At 46.3% G+C, this 23,020-nt stretch overlaps 1 protein-coding gene across 1 annotated transcript in view; it reads right to left on the bottom strand.

Moving 5' to 3' along the window:
- AGAP2 (ArfGAP with GTPase domain, ankyrin repeat and PH domain 2) overlaps nt 1–23,020 on the bottom strand; it is a 503,122-nt gene that overhangs the window by 316,802 nt on the left and 163,300 nt on the right. The window contains exons 4-5 of the mRNA XM_030196588.1: nt 9,013–9,098; nt 6,354–6,495 (exon numbers count right to left, since the gene is read on the bottom strand). Of these exons, the coding sequence (XP_030052448.1) occupies nt 6,354–6,495; nt 9,013–9,098 (228 nt within the window). The remainder of the gene's footprint in view (nt 1–6,353; nt 6,496–9,012; nt 9,099–23,020) is intronic.

The raw sequence follows: 23,020 nt of genomic DNA, 5'->3' as shown, positions 1-23,020 counted from the left end.
CTAATAAGCTGAACACAGAACTAACCAGCTACCTAAGCACTGCTCTAGCAAGCTAGATACAACTAACAAGGTGCTTCCTAAGCACTACTCTGGCAAGCAACCAGAAGAGCTCCTAGCACTAAAAGGGAAGACAGGGGAGCCACAAGGAGGGAAGCTAACACATAAGCCAAAAGTGCTTCTAAAGCACCAAACACCAACAGCAAAGACTGCAATGCTCCTAATAGCACAAACACCAGAAGTACTTCTAACAGCAAACTCTGCAGTGTTCCTAACAACACCAAACCCTGAAGTACTTCTATCAACAACAGAGCTTCCAAAGCCCTACACACAGCAATGCTACCAAAACCAAGAGGGAACAGAAGGGAACCAAAAGGGAAAAGCAGGAAAGCTAAACACACAGTCACCAGTGCACACTGCACTAACACTAACCTGGCCCTTAGCAAAAGCAAGCAGGGAAACTAGACACAACGTCAGAAGTGCACACTGCACCACCCTACCTACAGCAAACACCACTGTTGCAAAGGCCCTGAAGGAAACAAGACCACTTCCTTATCAAGGCCCTCCCTGATGATGTCACACTCCCTAAACCTAGGCAAAAGCACACTGACCCAGAGAGGCCCAACCCACACCAATGCAAAACCGTGAAACACTTGAAGCCAGTACACCCAAAGAGAGTTAGAGCAACTCAGGCAACACACACACAGCTGTAGTGAAGTGAGACAATTAACCCCATGCTGCTGGAAGCTGCCAGCACAGAGAGACAGAGCCAGCTCAGAAAGGAAAGAGAAAAGAAACAGAAGCCAGCTAAGAAGCTGACCCCCAGGAAAGAGGTAAGTTTGAGAGGGGTTCAGACCCCAATCATAACAACTGCGTTATTGTAATGATATATTCTCTTTATTCAATCAAAATGATTAAACATAATGAGATGTATGAACACAAGATTAACTTATCCCCCTCCCCCCTCCCCAATAACTATTCTGTGCAATTTCCCACTAATCCCCCCAACCCTTGCAGTAAATCTAGGTTTCTTGTCCTCAATGCCAGACCAGTCCAGACCAATGGATATATCCATTCACCAGCGGAAGGAGACAGAGAAGATAGTCCCAAGTACTTCACCCCTTAAGGGTAACGTGCAGCCAGGAATGCTTAGTATTTTCTCTGTCTCCTAGCAGATTGTGGACTGATGTGCAGCTCCTCTTGGTGATGGCTGACTAGCTCCTGTCCCGGCTTTGCTGGGTGGTGGTTGAGCAAGGGGTGTGCTGGTACCCAAATTTGGGTTCGTTTAAGATGATACCCAGTGTACTGGGTCCCTCATCTGCCAGCTAGGGTGATACCTAATGGTACTGGGTCCCTCCCCTCCCCTCTGTTGCCGTCCAAACCTTTTTTAAACTCCACTAAGCTAACTGCCTTTACCACATTCTTTGGCAACGAATTCCAGAGTTTAATTACCTACGTCAGAGGAGGGCGGGCCCAGGAAGAAAGAAGGGACGTCTGAGGAGGCCTTCTGACTCACCGATCAGCTGTTCTTGCCCATGCAGCAGAGGTGACAGGCGCTGCACGGGCCGGTAAGGCAAAGGGGTGGGTCGTTGGAGGGGGGGAGCGGCAGCCACGACCAAAGAGGGGCGGCAGGGGCGGGGCACGGGACTGGAGCATGGCAGGAGGCGGAGCTAGTGTGGGAGAATACAGGAAGGGAGGAGGGCCAGCCCGGGGCTGCTAAAATTTTTTTTTTTTTTGGTGCTGAGGGAGAGGGGAGCAGCGGCGACCTGGGGCGTCAATAAAGGACGCTCCTGACGCGTTTTCGCCCCCCCCCCCCAGTTATTTTTTTTATTGGATTTTGTAAACTTCTAGCAGACAGACAGCCCTAACGAGAGGTACAGACTCTCGTTAGATTTCACGGTGTTCTCCTGCGTTAAACGAATTGGAAAAGGTTAGTGCATGTCATTTCAATGGGATTTGTAGAAGAATTGCTCATCTGCATTCAGTTTTCGTTAGCTGCTACTGTCGTTGGAAAATAGGCTTTAGTGCATGGAAAGGATAGGAAATTCTTCCTTGAGGGCTCATTTAACGATGAAAAACGTTTAGTGCATCTGGGCTACAGTCTGTTCTTCCACCGGTTCAGCCCTCGATGTTAACACTGCTGAAGAGAGGCTCCCTCCTTGCTCTCTCAGCTCCTCTGTGGGAAGCTGTGACACAGGACTTTCTCCAGCTTCCAACCCTCTTGGTTGCGGGGGAGCCGTGCGCATGACAGGGCTGAAAGAAACCCCGTCTACACTGTCGGCCAGCTCATTAGTTCCGGCTCCGATAGCAGGGGAAGAAGTTTGACTCGGGCCAGAGACCACACCAAATTGCTCAAGCGTCGGCTGCTGTAGAAGGTGGGTTCCACTCGGAGTTGAGGGATTAACCCGAGTTTTCCCTCTCCTTTTCCCCATAGTGATAGGGAATCAAAGCCCTCTCGCAGCGTTCTGAAAGAGCAAGTTGAACACGTCTGGTACAACAGCTCTCTAAGCGGCCATCTTGGATCCTCCAGCCTCCTCTTGTTTTACCTTTGTATTGAAATCAATAAAAGAAAGTAAACTAAAAAAAAAAAAAAACTTCACTAGTGACAGGAATAAATAAAGGTTTACCTCAGAGGCAGGCAAAGAAGGAAAAACAAAGTTTCTTCTTTTTTTTTTAAACAACCTTCTTCACTAGTGACAGGAATAAATAACGACTTACCTCAGAGGCAGAAATTCAGATATACCTATCACCACAGAAGAGAAGAACCTCCACAGGGGAGACAAGTTACTCCATGCCACAATCAACCATCACCCTGCTATAAAGACAGTCAGGGGAGGGGAGGGAACCAGGGTCACAGGACATCACCCTATCTGGCAGATGAGGAACTCAGTACCACTGAGTATCATCTAAAAGTAGCCCTAACACGGCTACCAGCACACCCCTGGCTCCACTGTCACCAGAAGAATCTGGGACAGGAGCTACCAGCCAGCTACCAGCCAGCTGCATGATCCGTCCACCATCTGCTAGGAGACAGAGAAAATACTGAACATTCCAGGCTGCATGATACCCTTAAGGGGCGGTTTACTTGGAACTATTTTCTCTGTCTCCTTCCGCTGGTAGATGGACACAACCCATTAGTCTGGACTGGTCTGGTATAGATGACAAGGAATTCTAGATATAAAAATATAATCTATTCTAGAGAAGGTGTGGTGTACTTTAGACGAATGATTGAAGTCTTCTCCTGAGAATGGAGTACTCTGCAAATACCTATCAACTCGAGACTCTTAAGCCGTACACACAGTCCAATCAGTGCAGGGATATGCCCTTTGATTTCCAGCCGAAGAATTCAGCTGCAGATCTAAAATAGAGTTAAAGTCCCCCAGCAAGATCCTATGCATATGTGGGGCATTAAAACTGCCGATCAAGATGGCCAATAAGGATTTTTTAAAAAGCCTTAGGTGTTTCAGTTGGTGCATATAAAGAGGTCACTAGAACATATATAATTAGAGAGCACTGTTAATTTTATGCATCTCCCCTCAGGATCTTTAAGCTCTCTAACCATTTTAAAAGGGACTCTTATGTATTAAAACAGCCACCCCTGCATTCTTTTTAGGAGCAGATACATAGAAACATTGACCTTCGCAGGAGAATTTTAATTTTTGATGTTCAGTATCTGATAATTTAGTTTCCTGCAAGCCTACAATACCTAGCCAATGCTTGCAGTATCTTTGAACTTTTTACAGGTGAGTTTATACCTGACATATTCCAAGACGTAACTCTCACTTTGGAATCAGACATTAGGTCTTACATGGAAAGCACAAGAGGCTAGAAGTCAAAAACCATAATTCCCTTCCTATCAGGGTGACTAGGCATCGCCCCCAACATTAGCCGTACCAACAGCTTCCCCTGCTCCCCACTGTCACCCCCTCCCCAAGACCACAGATATCTCACTACAATCTTCACCTCCCCACCCCTCCCAACCTCTCTAACTCCCCCTTCCCTCAAGTAATTCCCACACTCTCCTTCACCAGCCATCACTTAATGCACCCAGAAACAACCCCCCCCCCCCCCCACACACACACCCAGAGATCCTACTTTAAGCACACATTTCCATAATGATTCTGAAGGTATATCTATTATTGCCCTCCAGAATGTATAAACTGAGTAGCATTAGTCCATTACAGTCAATGAAAAAGATGAAAAGATAGCATTCAACATTATATATCCACCACAGTGCATGTCTCCATCATGGCAGGGTCACAGAGGCATCAAGGCTATAAAATCTCATGTTACACTCAAAGCAGAGTTCATGAAACTGAAGACTCTCCCTGCAAGTAAAACTGCCTGTTAACAATAGAAGCTTCAAGTCTGGTCTTTATTCAAGAGGCAGTAGTCGGTTGTTTATCAAACCACTTCTCAACCCAGCCTCTTCAGGGGTTGCACAAAGGTAAGACTTCCCTTTGTGAATTACCCAGAGCAAATCTTAGCTTCTGTGCTGAAAGTTTCTTGTAAATATCTGTATAACCTTTCTGCAGTGCTGCGACATGGATAGAATAATCCTGAAAAAGGAGAATTTGATGATTTTGCTACTGTAGATCTTTTTTCAGCCTATAAGTTCTCATTATGTGATCCTTTATCGCAAAGTTGAGAATTCGGGCTATCATGATGCGGGGGCCTTGCGGCGCTGTCCATTTCCCTGCCCACTTGATGGGCTTGTTCAATGTCCCTCCAGGGATCCTCCTCCTCCTCAAAATCCCCCCATGTAAATAGCCTTGAGAAATATCTTTATATACAGCTGCAAGCTCCAGCAGTGTGACAAGAGGTTATTGTTGATCTAGGTATCTTGTACAGACCAGGGGCGTATCTGAACTGCGGCGGTAGGGGGGGCCAGGGCCAGAGAGGGGGGGCACATTATAGCCCCCCCCCCCCCCGCCGCCGCCGCCATTGCCGATCCCCCTCCCCCCAGCCGCTGCCATTGCTAACCCTCCCCCTCCGTTGCTCGCCTACCTTCGCTGGCGGGGGACCCCAACCCCCGCCAGCCGAGGTCCGCGTCCTCCTGCCGCTGCCGGCTGCCTTTGGTCCTTTCATTCTTCCATTGAAGCTGGCGCCGACGAAAAAGTTTCTTTTGAATCTGACGTCGCTGCACGTTGCACGTTGTACGTGCAGGACGTCAGACTCAGAAACAATTTCTGAGTCTGACGTCCTGCACGTACAACGTGCAGCGACGTCAGACTCAAAAGAAACTTTCGTCGGCGCCAGCTTCAATGGAAGAATTAAAGGACCAAAGGCAGCCGGCAGCGGCAGGAGGACGCGGACCTCGGCTGGCGGGGGTTGGGGTCCCCCGCCAGCGAAGGTAGGCGAGCAACGGAGGGGGAGGGTTGGCAGCGGTAGGGGGGTCCAGGGCGAAATCTGCGGGGGCCCAGGCCCCTGAGGCCCCACGCAGATACGCCCCTGGTACAGACAGGGCCATCCCGAGGGTTGTACATGTTGTGTGGTTGCACACAGCACAAAGGAAAGGAAGTGCAAAACTCATTCTCCACCCATCGTCTCCCCTGCAGGGTGGGTGTGCTAGGGGGCATGTCGCATAGGTGCTATCCTGGCTTGGGATGCTCTTGTGTACAGCATGCATACAGCTAAGTCTACATAGGCACTCACATAACTTGCAAATTATTACCACTCTGGGACCTGGAAATCAGGATAGCAAAGCACTGATAATTTATTCTACCCTGAATCATAATATGAAATGAAAACCCTTATAAATTAATTATAGGGAACCTCCAGAGCCTTTCAAAAAATATCCTGAAGCCGAGGTTTATTTATTCTTTGTTTAAGCAGTGAATCTGATATATAATTTCACATTATTTTATATCTACTGCTTTGACTTGAAATTAAAAATAAAGTAAGTTCTTCACCAGCAGCTGAAATGAAAAGATCCTCTTTGTGAGAAGCATTCCCTTGTATTATATGCAGTGACGATCCCAGATCCCGATGCAATGACCCCCCCCCCCCCCCCCAGCACATCAACCCCCCCCCCCCCCCACGGGTGCATTCTTTGCTGCTGGGAGCAGCCGCACGGCTCATGGCTCCGCTGGCTCCCTCTGCCCCGGAACAGGAAGTAAACTGTTCCAGGGCAGAGGGAGCTGGGAACCAGTGGAGCCAACAGGTGTGCGGCTGCTCTCTGCACCCCTCCATCGGCGTGCACCCGGGGTGGACCGCCCCGCCCATGGTACGCCGCTAATCATATGAAACACTTTCTCTGTATAAAATTGTAAACTGCAGCAAAAGCAGAAAGCCAGTTATCTGACTGGCTAATGACTATAGGGAAAGGTGGTGAGGGAGTAGGAAAAGACAGTTACCCTGAGACCCCACCAGCGTCAAGGCAATATCTGATGTGTTGCGATAGTTTGCCAGTAAGGTGTAATACTGAAAGATGTCCTGGAAGCTGGCTTCATTCTCCAGGCTGAAGATAAAAATGACAGCATCCACCCATCCAGAGAACTGCAAAGAAAACAGAGGAGAGAAGAAATCAACTTGTCAACTTTTCCTAAGGAAAAGTCCTAGAGCAGAAGGATTTCCTGATGGCAATTTTATCCAAGAATTAGGATATTGGTTCAAGTGTATGAAAACACTCTTTATAATGCTAACAGATTTATATTATTTGGGAAGAGGAGTGGTCTTTCAGAGCAACAGACTATGATTCCAAAAAAAGATATGAATTTAAGATTTTAATTTGTCACTCGCTATCTGTAGAACCTTGAACAAATCATTTTGAGCAGGTATATTAAAGATATTTCTCCTTTCTTTGTACATATCACAAAAATGCTTAGCACCTAAAGCCCATCTTCCTGTACCTCAATTCTAATCCCAGCTCTGTCAATAACACACTTTGAGGGGCATTTTCGAAAGAAACGTCCAAATTGCGATTTGGACGTCCTTGCAAAACGGTGAAATCCAGGGGCAGGGAAACCTGTATTTTCAAAAAAAGATGGACGTTCATCTTTCATTTCGAAAATACCGTCAGAGACGTCCAAATCCTTAAATTTGAACGTCCCTAGATTTGGACGTCCCTAGACATGGATGTTTCTGACTTTTGGCAATTTTCGAAACCAAAGACGTCCATGTCAAAAAAGTCCAAATGCAAGCCATTTGGATGTGGGAGGAGCCAGCATTTGTAGTGCACTGATCCCCCTGACATGCCAGGACACCAACCGGGCACCCTAGGGGGCACTGCAGTGGACTTCATAAAATGCTCCCAGAAATATGGCTCTATTACCTTGTGTGCTGAGCCCCCCAAAACCCACAACTGTACACCACTACCATACACCTTACGGGTGAAGGGGGGCACCTAGATGTGGGTACAGTGGGTTTGTGGTGGGTTTTGGAGGGCTCGCTGTTTCCTCCACAAATGTAACAGGTAGGGGGGGTATGGGCCTGGGTCCACCTGTCTTAAGTGCACTGCAGTACCCATTAAAACTGCTCCTGGGACCTGCACATGCTGTCATGGACCTGAGTATGACATTTGAGGCTGGCATAGAGGCTGGCATGAAATGTTTTTAAAGATGTTTTTTGAGGGTGGGAGGGGGTTAGTGACCACTGGGGGAGTAACGGGAGGTCATCCCCGATTCCCTCCGGTGGTCATCTGGTCCTTTTGGGCACCTTTTTGTGCTTTATTTGTAATAAAAACAAATCTGGGTGAAAACGTCCAAGTGTTCGTCAGGAACGTCCTTGTTTTTTTCGATTATGGGTCAAAGATATCCAAGTGTCAGGCATGCCCAAGTCCCGCCTTCGCTACACCTCCACCACGCCCCCTTGAAATTTAGACATCCTTGCAACGGACTGCAGTTGAAGATGTCCAAAATCGGGTTTCGATTAGACCAATTTGGACATCTCTGGGAGAAGGACGTCCATCTTCCTATTTATGTCGAAAGATGGACGTCCTGAAAATGAGCCTGTTTGTGACCTCGAGCAAGTCACTTTGGGACCCTATTACTAAAATGTGTTAAAAACTGTCCCATCATGTTTTAGGGCTCTGTTTACTAAGGCATGTTAGCATTTTTAACAAGCCTACAATTAGCTTGCGCACTGTATAGGCACCTATAGGGATATAGTAGGCGCATACACGGTTAACGCGTGTACATGGTTAACTTGCGTTAAAAACACTAACGCGCCTATAATGTGGCTTAGTAAACAGGGCCATTAATGTAGTAGTTTGCTGTGTGTTAAACCCAGATTTAACAAGGTCATATTTAGGGCTTTTTTTTTTTTTTTTTGCAGGTCCCGCGCTAATTTTTCCATTAGCACGTTGGACTTGCAAAAAACTAAAGCACGAGCACTTAGTGCCTCCTAAGTGCTCCCGAATTATGTCTGGATTATCCAGTTAGTGAACGCTAATCAGACCACGCTAGCTGGAAAACACTTTCATGAACATTCTCTGCCCATGATATGCTCCCTCCAAAATATATTTAAAAAAAAAGTAATGTATGGTTAGTGCACAGGAAAAGGGAAATTACCACAAAATGCTTTAACACATTTTGTGGTGTTTTCTCACACATTAGGTCTTAACACCCTTTATTTCCCTACACTACTCTGGGACACAGTTACAGACAAGGCATTTGCTTTAATCTTGTCCTCATCCACAAATTTAAAAAAAATCTCATTTATTTTTTTTCAAGTGGTCATTAAAAATGTGTGTCCATCAGGCTTAGCTTCCTCTGGTTTGTTATTCATCAATGCTTTCTCGTTGAGTTTTCCAGTTAATAGTGGAATTTACTCCTGAAAATGCAGACAGGTTCCAGTATTGATACCTTTTCTCCCTGTGTGATCTGGAGTAACTGAGACTATGAAAGTTCAAGGGGATTTTAATTGTCATTAATATGATCTTATAACTATTCAGTTGCCTTTTATATTATTATGTATACTAATAGTGCTACTTAAGATATTTTATTTTTAAATATTTTTCCATTTTTCTAGCTCATCTTCCCTGTTCAGGAAATTTGGTGACAATAGCTTTATCACCTTGGCATCTGGTGCGCCTCCTTCTTCTCTGATCAGTAAGAGATAGCTCTGGCCTTCCACCACAATTTCCTTCTTGTACTGTCCACCTTAATTAAAAATAAACAGTATACTGTAAATTATTTTCCTAGTAGAGGGAGAAAGGTGAAAACTATTGTATGGATTCTGACAAACAAGCTTCAAAGAAACATCAATGACACAAACAAACAATGATCCACCAGAGCAGTCATAAGAAATTTCACTGACATGTCACTCATGGCATGACAAACAGTAATGCTGCTGTGATAACACTGAATAACATCACAAGGGCACTATACTGCACATAGCCATCTACTTATGAAAACAAGTAGGCCTGCATAGTTCTATTAGTGATTGCGACTACCCTTGCCCCCATATCTACAGTAAAGCAGCAAACCATCACGTTCTGTCCCTCAACAACCTCAGAACAGATATGACCTTTGGGATATCCATAATAAATATTTATGAAACATTTCTGCATACACATATTCTAAGAAGTAGGTGGTTTATGACATATCCAACAGTTTGTAAATAGTAGAAAAAGACCAGTTCCATTTAACAGATGACTCTCCCTTTATGCACTTCTCCCATCAAAATCTTTTTTTCCACACTGGAGGAAATAATTCAGCAGCAGGGTATTTGCATAAAAGATATCCAGATATCTGAATATCTTTATCTGGATATTCAAAAAGATATTAATCTATATCTGAGTTGCAGCTCAGACATATACAGATATCTTATCTGATATCTTTAGGTCTGCTACAACTGTGATCAAGAAATATACATTGAACAGGCTGCCAATTTAACCAAGTATCTGTTCAGCATAGTAAACAGCCTATTGCACACCTCACAACAGAACCAGCCTGGCAAGTGAAAACATAACTGCAATGATTTTGTTGCATACTTTTGCCAACAAAATTCAAATTCTCACCAGGTTTTACAGGCAGTCCTTCCCAGTCCCAATCAGCTAACCAGAAGAGCTCAGACTCACTCCCTCCTGATACAGACATGTAGGATTCTTTTAACCCAATAACAAAGGAGGACCTTGACAAATTCCTAAGAGACCTTCAACCAACTACCTGCTCCCTCAACCCGCTGCAAAAGGCAAGTAGGGGCCTCACAGAACGTGCCACAAATACCATGAACTCCTCTCTATCTAATGGGCAATTACAAACAGCATTAAAAAAGTAGTAGTGTGTCCTTTATTAAAGAAGAACAATCTTGACAAGGACAAATTTGAAAGTCACCGCCAGTATCTGCTAACCTATTCCTAGGAAATCTTCTAGAACAAAACCGTCTGTGTTCAACTCAGTGAATGTCTAGGAGAAAGAAACTGGCAAGATCCATGTCAATCTGGATTCAGACCTGGTTATGGTACAGAAACGGTCCTACTAGATGATCTTCATGGAAACTGAGACAGAGGATTTGCCTCAGTGTTAGTACTGCTAGATTTCTCAGCAGCTTTTGACATTGTGGATCATTATATTACGCTAGCACGACTGGCAGAAACAGGTATCACTAGAACAGTACTTGTTGGTTAATATCCTAACATATGCATTGCCATATTGGGACATCAAGCCCAGTGTTGTACCCAAAACTGACCAATCCAGGTCACAAGTACCTGGCAAGATCCCAGAACAATAAAACAGATTTTTATGCTGCTTATCCTAGAAATAAGCAGTATATTTTTCCAATTCCACCTTAATAATGGCTTATGGAGTTTTCTTTTACAAAATTATCCAAACCTTTTTTAAACCCCGCCAAGCTAACTGCTTTTACCACATTCTCTAGCAACAAAATCCAGAGTTTAATTACACATTGAGTGAAGAAATATTTTCTCCGGTTTCTTTTAAATTTACTACCTAGTAGCTTCATTGTGTGCCCCCTAGTCCTAATATTTTTGGAAAGAGTAAACAAACGATTTGCGTCCACCTGGGAATTTTATAGACCTCTATATCTCCCCTCAGCCATCTCTTCTCCAAGCTGAAGAGCCCTAGCCATTTTAGCTTTTCCTCATAGGGAAGTCGTCCCATCTCCTTTATCATTTTCGTTGCCCTTCTCTTTACCTTTTCTAATTCAGCTATATCTTTTTTGAGATACGGTGACCAGAATTGCACACAGTATTCGAGGTACAGTTGCACTATGGAGCGATACAAAGGCATTATAACATTCTCATTTTTGTTTTCCATTCCTTTCCTAATAATTCCTAACATTCTATTTGCTTTCTTAAGACACCGTTGCACAATCAGCAGAGGGTTTCAACGTATCATCAACAATAACACCTAGATCCTTTTCCTGGGTGGTGACTCCTAATATGGAACCTTGCATTAACTAGCTATAGTTTGGGTTTCTTTTTTCCACATGCATCACTTTGCACTTGCTCATATCAAACATCATCTGCCATTTGAATGACCAGTCTCTCAGTCTCGTAAGATCCTCTTGCAATTTTTCAGAATCCTCTTGTGATTATTAATTTTGAATAAGTTTGTGTCATCAGCAAATTTAATTACCTCCCAATATTCCCATCTCTAGGTCATTTATAAATATGTTAAAAATCAGCACAGACCCCTGGGGAACCCCACTATCTACCCTTCTTCATTGAGAATACTGACCATTTAACCCTATTCTCTGTTTTCTTTTAACCAATTTTTAATCAACAATAGGACATTACCTCCTAATCCATGACTTTCTAATTCCTCAGGAGTTGTTCATGAGGTACTTTGTCAAATGCCTTTTGAAACTCCAGATACACAATATCGACTGGATCACCTTTATCCACATATTTATTCATCCCTTCAAAGAAATGTAGTAGATTGGTGAGGCAAGATTTCCCTTCACTAAATCGATGTTGACTTTGTCTCATTAGTCTAGACGTATGCATATATTCTGTAATTTTTTTCTTTATAATAGTCTCTACCATTTTGCCTGGCACCAAAATAAGGCTCACCAGGCTATAATTTCCCAGAACACCTCTGGAACCCTTTTTAAAAACTGGCATTACATTGGCCAGCCTCCAATATTCCAGGACCATGCTTGATTTTAAAGATAATTTATATATTACTAACAATAGCTCTTCAAGTTCATTTTTCAATTCTATCAGTACTCTGGGATGTATACCATCTGGTCCAGGTGATTTGCTACTCTTCAATTTGTCAAATTGCCCCATGGGCAGATTTTTACGGTCTGTGCCCTGAGAAAGGAAGGGACAAATCAAACTCGGGTATACATATAAAGTATCACATACCATGTAAAATGAGTTTATCTTGTTAGGCAGACTGGATGGCCCATTCAGGTATTTATCTGCTGTCATTTACTATGTTTACTATTACATTTTCCAGGTTTATAGAGATATGTTTCAGTTTCTCTGACTCATCAGCAGTGAATACCATTTCTAGCACTGGTATTGCTCCCACATCTTCCTCAATGAAAACTGAAACAAAAAACTCATTTAATCTCTCCACTGTGGCCTTTTCTTCCCTGAGTGCCCCTTTTACCCCTCAATCATCTAGCAGTCCAACTGATTCTTTTACCAGCTTCTTGCTTCTAATATACCTAAACAAGTTTTTGCTATGTTTTTGCCTCCAAAGAAATCTTCTTTTCATAGTCTCTCTTTGCCTTCCTTATCAGCGCTTTGCATTTGACTTGCCATTCCTTATTCTGTTTCCTATTATTTTCAGTCAGATCCTTCTTCCATTTTCTGAAGGATTTTCTTTTAGCTCTAATAGCTTCCGTCACTTCACTTTTTAACAATACTGGCTGTCGTTTGGCCTTCCATTCTTTTTTTTTTTTACCATTCTCATTTTTTTTTTTGTTACATTTGTACCCCGCGCTTTCCCACTCATGGCAGGCTCAATGCAGCAGGCAATGGAGGGTTAAGTGACTTGCCCAGAGTCACAAGGAGCTGCCTGTGCCTGAAGTGGGAATCGAACTCAGTTCTTCAGTTCCCCAGGACCAAAGTCCACCACCCTAACCACTAGGCCACTCCTCCATACAGTCTCCTTTTTGAAAATTAAAAGCTAAAGTATTGCATTGTCTGTGTGTACTTACACTAGAGATTATAGTTATGATCACTGTTATCAAGTGGCCCCAGTACCATTACCTCCTGCATCAAGTCATGCTCTTCACTAAGGACTAGGGCCCCAATGCACTAAAATTTAGCGAATCGCTAATAGCCAACAATGCACAAAGGGGATCGCAGGCAAATGAGCTGCACGGATCCCCCTTTGTGCATCCTCGTTGTTTGTGAGATTGAGCTGTCAAATGGATTTGACACTGCTTTCAAATCCATTTGACAGCTCTGATGCACTGGACCGCCACTGTTACCACGATGGTCCAGTGGACCCTGACTCCCCCCCAAATCTTTTTTTTTAACTTTCCCTGGTGGTCCAGTGGACCTATTGTCTCAGTCTTGAAGGCCCAGCTGTGCTTTTTCTTTTTTTATTTTCTTTGTTTGCTACTTGTGTATACTGTTTTACCCTCTCCGGTTACTGTATGCATTCAATCAGCTGAATCTAAGTATAAATTAAATTTGATCAATTGGTTGATTGCAGGGGACGACTGACCATACGGGCAACCAGGCAATGATCAAAGGCCCAGAGGGTCTGGGGGCCCATTGCCTCTCCCCCCCTGCACATTGCAGCCCCCTGGGCCTACATTTGAAGGGCACTGGTGGTCTGGTGGCCTCTTCGGGGGCAAGAAAGAACCCCACTCTTTCCTACCCAATGTGCTGCTCTGTCTGGCACTGCCGTGTCTTCAAAATGGCTGCCGAGACCCATGAGACTGTCGCAGGAAGTCATAGCAGCAATTAAAAAGCGACAGCGCCAGCTAGATCAGCAGCAGCGGGCAGGAAGCGGTAGTGTTCTTTCCTGTAACTCAAATATGCCACTAGACCACCAGGGCTCTTAAAGATAGGCCGGGGGGGGGGGGGGGGCTGTAGTATGCATGGGGTGCTAGAAACAAAGGCCCCCCTTTCTGCCCGGGAGCCCAGATCGCTGTCAATCTGACCCTGGTTGATTAACCAAGAGGCAGTTACTTTTTCACATGGGTGATATATGTGTTGAATAACTTGTTCCTCAAATGAATGAAGTAATAATTTAAAAACTATGCTATGTATTTATTCAGGTTCCGTTTGTCTAATATTGCACTTTGTTGAAAGATCAGAAACTATTCAATATGACATACAGTATATGCAATCATAGGAGAAATCAGGAAGAGAGAAAATTTTTTTTATCCCTTTTACTAAGATGCGTAAGCGTCTACACGCGCGAAAATGAACTTACCGCCCCGACTACCGCGTGGCTCTTGTGGTAATTTCATTTTTGGTGCATGTCTGAAAAATATTTTTTATTTTCGGATGCGCGGAACAGACGCGCTCAGGTCGCTGCCACGCAGATTCTTTTCTGCTAGTTCTATGGCTGGCGGTAAGGTCAGACACCCAAAATGGACGTGCGGCAATTTTGATTTTGCCACACGTTCATTTTTGGAAAAAATTTTAAAAAGGCATTTTTGGTACGTGCGCTGAAAAATATTTCTGCGTGTGCCCAAAACCTGCACCTATACTATCGCAAGCCACTTTTTACCGTGGCTTAGTAAAAGGACCTCTGTATGTGGCTAATGGCTAAATATCACAAAATATTCTTACAGTTAGGCATAAAGTACATGACCCCCTTTACTCTGTCCCAGGGTTAACTGGATAGTACTAAGGCAGTCTTTAAGGACATTCAGTGGCACTACCCAGAGAGTGCTGCTTAATATTTGGTGGACAGCAGGCCTAAACCACACAAAGAATACTAATGCAGTGACTGCAATATCTATATATTCAGCACCATTACCTATATGGATAGTAGCACTGATTATATAGGCTAAACACTATGGTTAGCAAGTAACTTAATCCAATCACCACACTGACTATGTTACATCATTTCTTTAATCTGATCATTTCAGTTCAAATCAGAAAGTACCTTTATTAGTCAATTATATCGTAACTTTCACATAATTCAAAGTCATTCCAGCCAAGATATAGCATACAAAATTTGCTTCATTAGCCAGTCACATCCCAGCATTCATCTGAGAACTCTCACAAATTTGCTGTGCTTAATTATAGACTGAGAAAAATATAGTATGTTGTATTGAAGAATAAAACCCAATAATTAGATGATTTTATGATGAAGAAATGTCCAGAAAAAAAGAGATAATGAAAAGAGGAATTTCTTCTCAACAGAAGCTTTTATTTCTGCTGTTCTTTGCCACTGCACTTATGTGCCTCAGCAAGACCCCATGCAGTGCACGAGTGGGTGGCTGTTACCAGGCAGGAAAATTATGGAGCTGGTTCGTAGAAATCAACAAGAAGAAAGGAACGACAGGGAAAGTGAAGTGAAGTGGAAGGAGAGGAGGACGCATAGGGGCAAATCATCAGTAGTGTGTCTAGTTACACACAAAGAGTGAAATTCTGTAAGAGACTGCCTCCATTTAGGTATCTCAATCAGAGCCTATTCTGTAAAGACATCTGGACACCTAGATTCCATTACAGAATACTAGTATAACCTAATATCAGCACATGTTACATTTACACGCCTGCTGTTACACCAGCCATAGATCTAAGCATAACTGCAGGCATATAAATGAGGTAAGCAACTTACAGTACTCTGTAACTGGCATGCTTAAATGAGAGCCCTGACAATATATATGTTCTCCTTGCATTTACACACTATTGTCCTATTTATTTATTTCTAATCCGCCTATAACTAGGCAGAGTACAAAATAAACATACATGATCATAAAATCACAAACAGTTGCCGATCATATTGGAAGGATAAAGCGAAGATAGTTATCTCTGAGGACAGTAGGCTGATTATTCTCACAACTGGGTCGACGTCCACGTCGGCCTGGGAACCAGCATTTGCCATAGCAAATAGAAAAACTTTGCCAGAGCTTTCTGGCGCGCATGCAGCACGCACCTCGCATTTGCAGACTGGACTGACTTCCCGCTCGCCACAAGAGCGCATACCTCAGTTAAGTGTAAAAGAAAACAAATAAACAACTCCAAAGGGAGGTGGGTGGGTTTGTGAGAATAATCAGCCTGCTGTCCTCGGAGAATACCCGCTAAAGGTAAGTATCTTCGTTTCTCCGAGGACAAGCAGGCTGGATAATACTCACAACAGGGCATCCAGGCTCATGCAAAACAATGAACACTGGTCAACTAGGCCTCGCAATGGCGAGGACAAAATGGAGATTAACCTGAAACTATATATAACTAGCTGAGAGTGTAGCCTGGAGCAGAATAAAACAGGCCTAGGCGGGTGGAGTTGTATTCTAAACCCCAAACAGATTCTGCAGGACCGACTGCCCAAACCGACTGTCACATCTGGTATTCTGCTGAAGGCAGTAGTGAGATGTGAATGTGTGGACTGAAGACCACGTTGCAGCCCTGCAAATCTCTTCAATGGAGGCTGACTTTAAGTGACCCACAGACGCAGCCATGACTCTGACATTTTGAGCTGTGACATGGCCCTCTAGAGTTGGCCCATGTCACAGCTTGGGCATAAGTGAAGGAAAAGCAATCTGCTAGCCAATTGGAGATTGTGTGTTTTCCGATGGCGACTCCCCTCCTGTTGGGATCAAAAGCAACAAACACCTGGGATGACTGTCAGAAGGGCTTCGTCCACTCCACGTAAAAGGCCAATGATCTCTTGCAAGCTGCTTTCGCCAGGGTGGGCATGAGGATGGGGAAAGAATGTTGGCAAGACAATTGACTGGTTCAGATGGAACTCTGACACCACCTTTGGCAGGAACTAAGGGTGTGTGCAGAGGACTACTCTGTTGTGATGAACCCTAGCATAAGGTGCATCCACCACTAGGGCCTGAAGCTCACCAACCCTATGAGCTGAAGTAACAGCCACCAAGAAAATGACCTTCCAGGTCAAGTACTTCAGATGGCAGGAACTCAGTGGCTCAAAAGTAGCTTTTATCAGCTGGGTGAGAACGACGTTCAGATCCCATAACACTGGAGGAGGTTTGACAGGGGGATTTGACAAAAGCAAACCTCTCATGAAGCGAACAACTAAAAGCTGTCCAGAGATAGGCTTACCCTCTACACGCCGATCATAAGCACTAATTGCACTAGGGTGAACCCTTACAGAGTTGGTCTTGAGACCAGACTCTGACTAGTGTTGAAGGTATTCAAGCACGGTCTGTGTAGGACAAGAGAGAGGATCTAGGGCCCTGCTGTCACACCAGATGGCAAACCTCCTCCATTTGAAAGAGTAACACCTCTTTGTGGAATCTTTCCTGGAAGCAAACAAGACTCGGGAGACACTCTCTGAAAGACCTAAGGAGGCGAATTCTAAGTTTTCAACATCCAGGCCGTGAGAACCAGAGACTGGAGGTTGGGATGTAGAAGCGACCCCTCGTTCTGAGTGATGAGGGTTGGAAAACACTCCAATCTCCAAGGTTTCTCAGAGGACAACACCAGAAGAAGAGGGAACCAAATCTGACGCAGCCAGAAAGGCGCAATCAGGATCATGGTTCCGCGGTCTTGTTGAGTTTCAGCAGTCTTCCATAATAGAGGTATGAGAGGATACACATACATAAGGCCTGCTCCCCAATGTAGGAGAAAGGGATCTGATGCTAGTCTGTCGTGAGCCCGAAGCCTGGAACAGAACTGAGGGACCTTGTGAATGATTTGAATAGCAAAAAAAATCCACTGAGAGGGTGGGTGCCCCATGCTCGGAAGGTCTTGCGGGCTACGCCCATGTTGAGTGACCACTTGTGAGGTTGCATTACCCTGCTCAGCCTGTTGGCCAGACTGTTGTTTATGCCTGCCAGATAAGTGGCTTGGAGAAACATGCCATGACGGCGTGCCCAAAGCCACATCTGGATAGCTTCCTGACACAGAGGGTGAGATCTGGTACCCCCCTGCTTGTTGGTGTAGTACATTGCAACCTGATTGTCTGTTTGAATCAAGATAATTTGATTGGACAGCCGATCTCTGAAAGCCTTCAGAGCGTTCCAGATTGCTCGCAATTCCAGGAGGTTGATCTGAAGACCTGAGCTCCCCACCCCAGGAGGGATGCATTCATCATCAGCACTTTTTGTGGCTGAGGAATTTGGAATGGTTGTCCCAGGATCAAATTGGATCAGATTGTCCACCACTGAAGAGAATTCCGAAAGTAGGTGGACAGTTGAATCACATCCTCTAGATTCCCTGCAGCTTGATACCACTGGGAAGCTAGGGTCCCTTAAGCTGATCTCATATGTAGACGTGCCATGGGTGTTACATGAACTGTGCAGGCCATGTGCCCTAAGAGTCTCAACATCTGCCTAGCTGTGACCTGGTGAGACGCCCGAATTATGGACACCAGGGACAGGAGGTTGTCTGCCCTCGGGGAGATAAGCCCGAGCTGTCTTTGTGTCCAGCAGTGCTCCAATGAATTCCAATTTTTGAGAAGGAGTGAGGTGGAACTTGGAGTAATTCATTACGAAACCTAGTAGCTCTAGCACCTGAATAGTGATCCACATGAACTCCAGAGCTCCGACCTCCAAGATGCTTTTCTCCAGTCAATCATCGAGATAACATAGTAACATAGTAGATGACGGCAGAAAAAGACCTGCACGGTCCATCCAGTCTGCCCAACAAGATAAACTCATATGTGCTACTTTTTGTGTATACCTTACCTTGATTTGTATCTGTCATTTTCAGGGCACAGAAGTCTGCCCAGCACTAGCCCCACCTCCCAACCACCAGCCCCACCTCCCACCACCGGCTCCGCCACCCAATCTCAGCTAAGCTTCTGAGGATCCCTTCCTTTCGAACAGGATTCCTTTATGTTTATCCCACGCATGTTTGAATTCCGTTGCCGTTTTCCTCTCCACCACCTCCCACGGGAGGGCATTCCAAGTGTCAGTTGTTGTCAGACATAGGACAGGAAGGAGGTGCTGTCAGAGGCTCTGAGGAAAGGGAGCCAGGCCTGGTCCCTTCCCCAGCTAGGCGGAGGGGTCCTGGGGAGAGAGGCCCAGGAAACTCCCAGGCTATGGGGCCTACAAGGCCGAAGGATCTGAAGGCCCGGCGGAGTAGCTCTCAGCCAGCCCCTCCTCCAGCACGAAGGGAGCGTAGTCCCCTGGACCGTAAAGCTTCCAGGGCCAGGGAGGATTGTGGATCTGGCGCCTCCTCCATGACCCAGCGGCGTCCAGGTAAGGAGCCTGAAGATCATGGGGGAGGAAGGAGGAAGGTTGAGGCCCTAAAGGTGCAGACCCAGAAGGAGCAAGGACAAGAAGGAATGGAGGTGGGGCAGGAGGCCCAGTTGGGATTTGAGGAAGCCGGCAGTGAAGAAGAGTGGTCAGAAGAAGGGGAGGAGGCCGGTGAGTGGGAGAAGATGGACCCAGGACAGTGTGCCAGAGAAACGGTGGAGCGGGTGAGGCACATCAAGTCTCTGGAGAAGGAAATAGAGGAGCTGGGGAAACGGTTGAAAATGACTAAAGCCATGAGTAGGCTTGCCCCAGCAGAGCATGGTCAAAAGTATAAGACGGAAGAAAAGCGCTTAACAAAGTTGCTGAAACAGAAGGAAAAAAGAATTGCTTGTTTTAAAACAGGCTCTGCAAATCCCTTGAGGGAGGTTTATGAGAATCAAGAGAGGATGCAGGCTGGTACATCTAAAACTATGAGCCAGGAGGTTTTTTCCCCAGCACAGGAATCTACCAGTTTAAGCTCAGGAACATTGTTTCACAAAAGGCAGTTGGTAACAGAGATTGTACAAAGTCCAAACAGTCAAAGTACATTGCAAACTATGAAAGCCCTGATGAGCCCAAGGGAAGAGGGAGTACTCAGGTTGGATACGGTTCCAGGAGAAGGGGGAGGGGCGGATTGTTTGGCCTCAGGTATTCCGGTAGAACAGAAAGGAAAAGACACAAAGTTACAACACTGTCATATTATTGAAACGGATGGAGACAGGCTTTTCACCCAGGACAATTGTTCAGTACCCACTAGTGGGGAAGAAGAACAGGGTGTGGAAAAAAGTATTGAACTTACCTGTATGGAGAGATTGCAAGAGAAGCAAAAGCCAGCAGGCTTCCAACTGCAGGAGCACTCCAAAGGTGCTCTGATTGAGGCAGCAGTTTCTGGTAATCAACTATCATCAGCTGTGCAGCTTGGCTCAGAGCAGGTCTGCCCGCGAGGTCAGGACGGACAGGAGGAAGAATCAGGAGAGGTCGCTGTTCAATCTGCAGTCAAGGTTGCAGGGGACCTGCTAGGGTATGGTTCCCAGGACATGGAGAATCAGCAGGAGAAAGAGGAGCGGGAACAGGAGTTGCATGGAATGGAGCAGGACATTGGACCAATTGCTCAGTCCAGAGTAGGCTCTGAAAGTGCACTAATTGCTAAAGCTCCTGATGTCCCAGTTGAAGGTCTGGGTTTGAACTGGTTGAGGGGGGGCTGTGTGCGAGGGGAGGGTGGGGGGCGGGGGGAGGGTCTTGGTCAAGAGAGGGGTATGCTTTCTTGTCGGCAGGTGGGGGAGGGGGATGTGGGGAGCCGGGATTCGGAGGAAGGGAAGAAGGGTATGGGAGAAGTGAGGGGGGCGGGGGAGGGGCAGGGTGCTCTTTCCTTTGCGGCGGTGGTGAGGGGTGAGGGGGGAGGGGAGATGGGGGGCGGCCAGTGCCTGTGGAGGGATCAAGGGGAAAGGGGGGGAAGGGAGAGGGGCGGGGCAAATCCCCAAACGAAGGAATGTTGTGCAGATTAGATGGGTGGGGGAGGGGGCTATGCCTTCTCGGGAGATGGTTTTGAGGATGGTCATGGGTCTGGGGTTTGTGCCGGAGGACTTCTATGCCTGTATTCACCCAGTTAATTTGCCTGAGTACGATGTTAGTTTTCTAACGCAGAGGGGTATGGAAATCTTTTGGGAAAGGTATGAGGAGGTGAAAGGAAGGGGGGATTGGAGCAATTATGTGGTTATTCCTATTAGTAGACCTGACTTGGTGCAAGTCACTGTATTGGTACGAAACGAGTCCATTTCAGGGGCAGACCTGGCCTACTGGTTACAGAGGCATGCGGATTTGAGAACCCCGTTATCCAAACTCCCGGATCCAAGTAGGGTGTGGGCAGGGGGGTGGGGGGCTTGGGTTAAGCTAAGACAGGAAGGGCAAGTGGTCAAGCACATTCCTTCTGCGGCTTTTATTGGCCGGGACAGGATTCTCTGTTTTTACAAGGGACAGCCACGGCAGTGTTTCCGTTGCGGATCCTTTCGCCATTATAGTATGTCTTGCCCAGTACAACAGTGTGTAAAGTGCGGGAGTAAGGAGCACTATACAGAAAATTGTTCCTCTATCCGTTGCAATTTGTGCGGGGGTCTGGGGCATGCCTTTAGAGACTGCCCGAGGGCGCGTCATAATAGGAGGGATGAGGGCAGGGGGAATATGAGTCGGGGAGAGGGGCAGGATCTAGGTCAGGGTTCTGGGGGTCTGGGGGTTGGGAGGGCTTGGGAGGAAGGGGGAGGAGAGGGAGGTTTGGGGGTACAGGGGAGGGGTGGTTTGCAGGGGGAAGAGGAGGGTTTACGGTTAGAGGAGGGCGGGGGTCTAGAGAATAGAGGGGGACAGGAGGGGGAGGGAAAGGGAGAGTGGGTTCAAGTGGCAAAATTAAAGAAACGGAAGGTTTCAAAGGGTAAGGGTTTGACATTACAGGGGTCGCCTGGGGTGGGGCAGGGGGGTAATCGATTTCAGATTTTGGAAGAAGAGGATGGGGGGGCAGAGATACAGGGGGAGGGGGATGATGGGGAGAAGGGACCTCAGGAAGAGGGAGGAGGGGAGAGGAGTCGGGGAAAGGATAAGGGGGAAAGGAGTCAAGGTAGGAAGGGAAGGGGTACCCATGACGAGGAGGGGGGGATGGAAGTGGAAGATGCTGGGGTTGGGGAGGAGGAGGGGGTTCCGGTAGGGAAGGGTGGGGGGGGTAAGAGGAGGATGGGGCAGGGGGTGGTTAGCCAGGAGCAGGCTCAAGGGGACGGTAGTGTAGAGGTAGGAAAGGAGGGGGAGGGGGTGCAGAGGGGAGAGGTTCAAGAGGGGAAGGTTGCAGGGAGGGATTCCGTAGGGTTTAAAAAGAAGAAAGGGAGGAAGAAAGGAATGAGGGAGGGGGGAGGGGAAGGTGGGGATCGGGATACAAGGATAAGGGACTGGGCGGCAGAGATAGGGGATAATGGAGAGGAGGATTACATTCTGGGTAGCAGGTTGCCACAGAGAGTAGATAGTATGCAAAGGAAGGAGGAGAGTGAGGAGTTGCATGAGTCCTAATGGGGGGTATGGCAGGGCTTCTTCTGACGTTCGCCACCCTAAATGTAGCGAGTGTGGCTTCCCAGAGAGCTCAGTGTTTGGCCTATGAGTGCTTTTCTCAGGTTAAGGCCGATTGTTTTCTGATTCAGGAAACGCGTTTGCAGAACCTGGAGCAGCTGAGAAGGGCGCGCAGGGATTGGAGATGGGGACCCTCGGTGTGGGGGCTGGCAGGGGAAAGATATGGGGGAGTGGGGATTTTATTTAAGTCACATAAGGTGGAAATTCAGCGTGTGATGGAACTCGGGGTGGGGAGGTGTTTAGTGGTAGACGTATTATGGCAGGGTATGGCGTTGCGAATTATTAATCTTTATGGGCCACAGACTAGGAAGGAGCGCAGTTTGTTATTAGGGAAGATCAGGCCTTACTTGTTTACTGCACGCCAGGTAATTTGGGGGGGAGATTTCAATTTAATTCTTAGGAAACAGGATAGTGGGGGTACTAAGGCACAGGTGACATATGATGGGGTGCGCTTGCTCGGGATCATGAAAGAGGGGGGGTTGATAGATGTTCACATAGAACATTTCCCAGATGAGGATGGATTCACGTTTAGCAGGGGGAGATGTAGGAGCCGTATTGATCGGTTTTTGGTTCGAAGAGGGGTATGCCAGCGGGGGCCTCGCCTGCTGGATGTGGATTTTTCCGACCATAAACTGCTTCTTGTGGAAGTAGGGGGGTCGGCGGCTCA

This window comes from Microcaecilia unicolor, chromosome 3 (assembly GCF_901765095.1).
Source record: "Microcaecilia unicolor chromosome 3, aMicUni1.1, whole genome shotgun sequence".
Classification (NCBI taxonomy): domain Eukaryota; kingdom Metazoa; phylum Chordata; class Amphibia; order Gymnophiona; family Siphonopidae; genus Microcaecilia; species Microcaecilia unicolor.
Note: the sequence above shows the minus strand (reverse complement) of the source record. Positions and strands in the feature narration are given on the sequence as shown.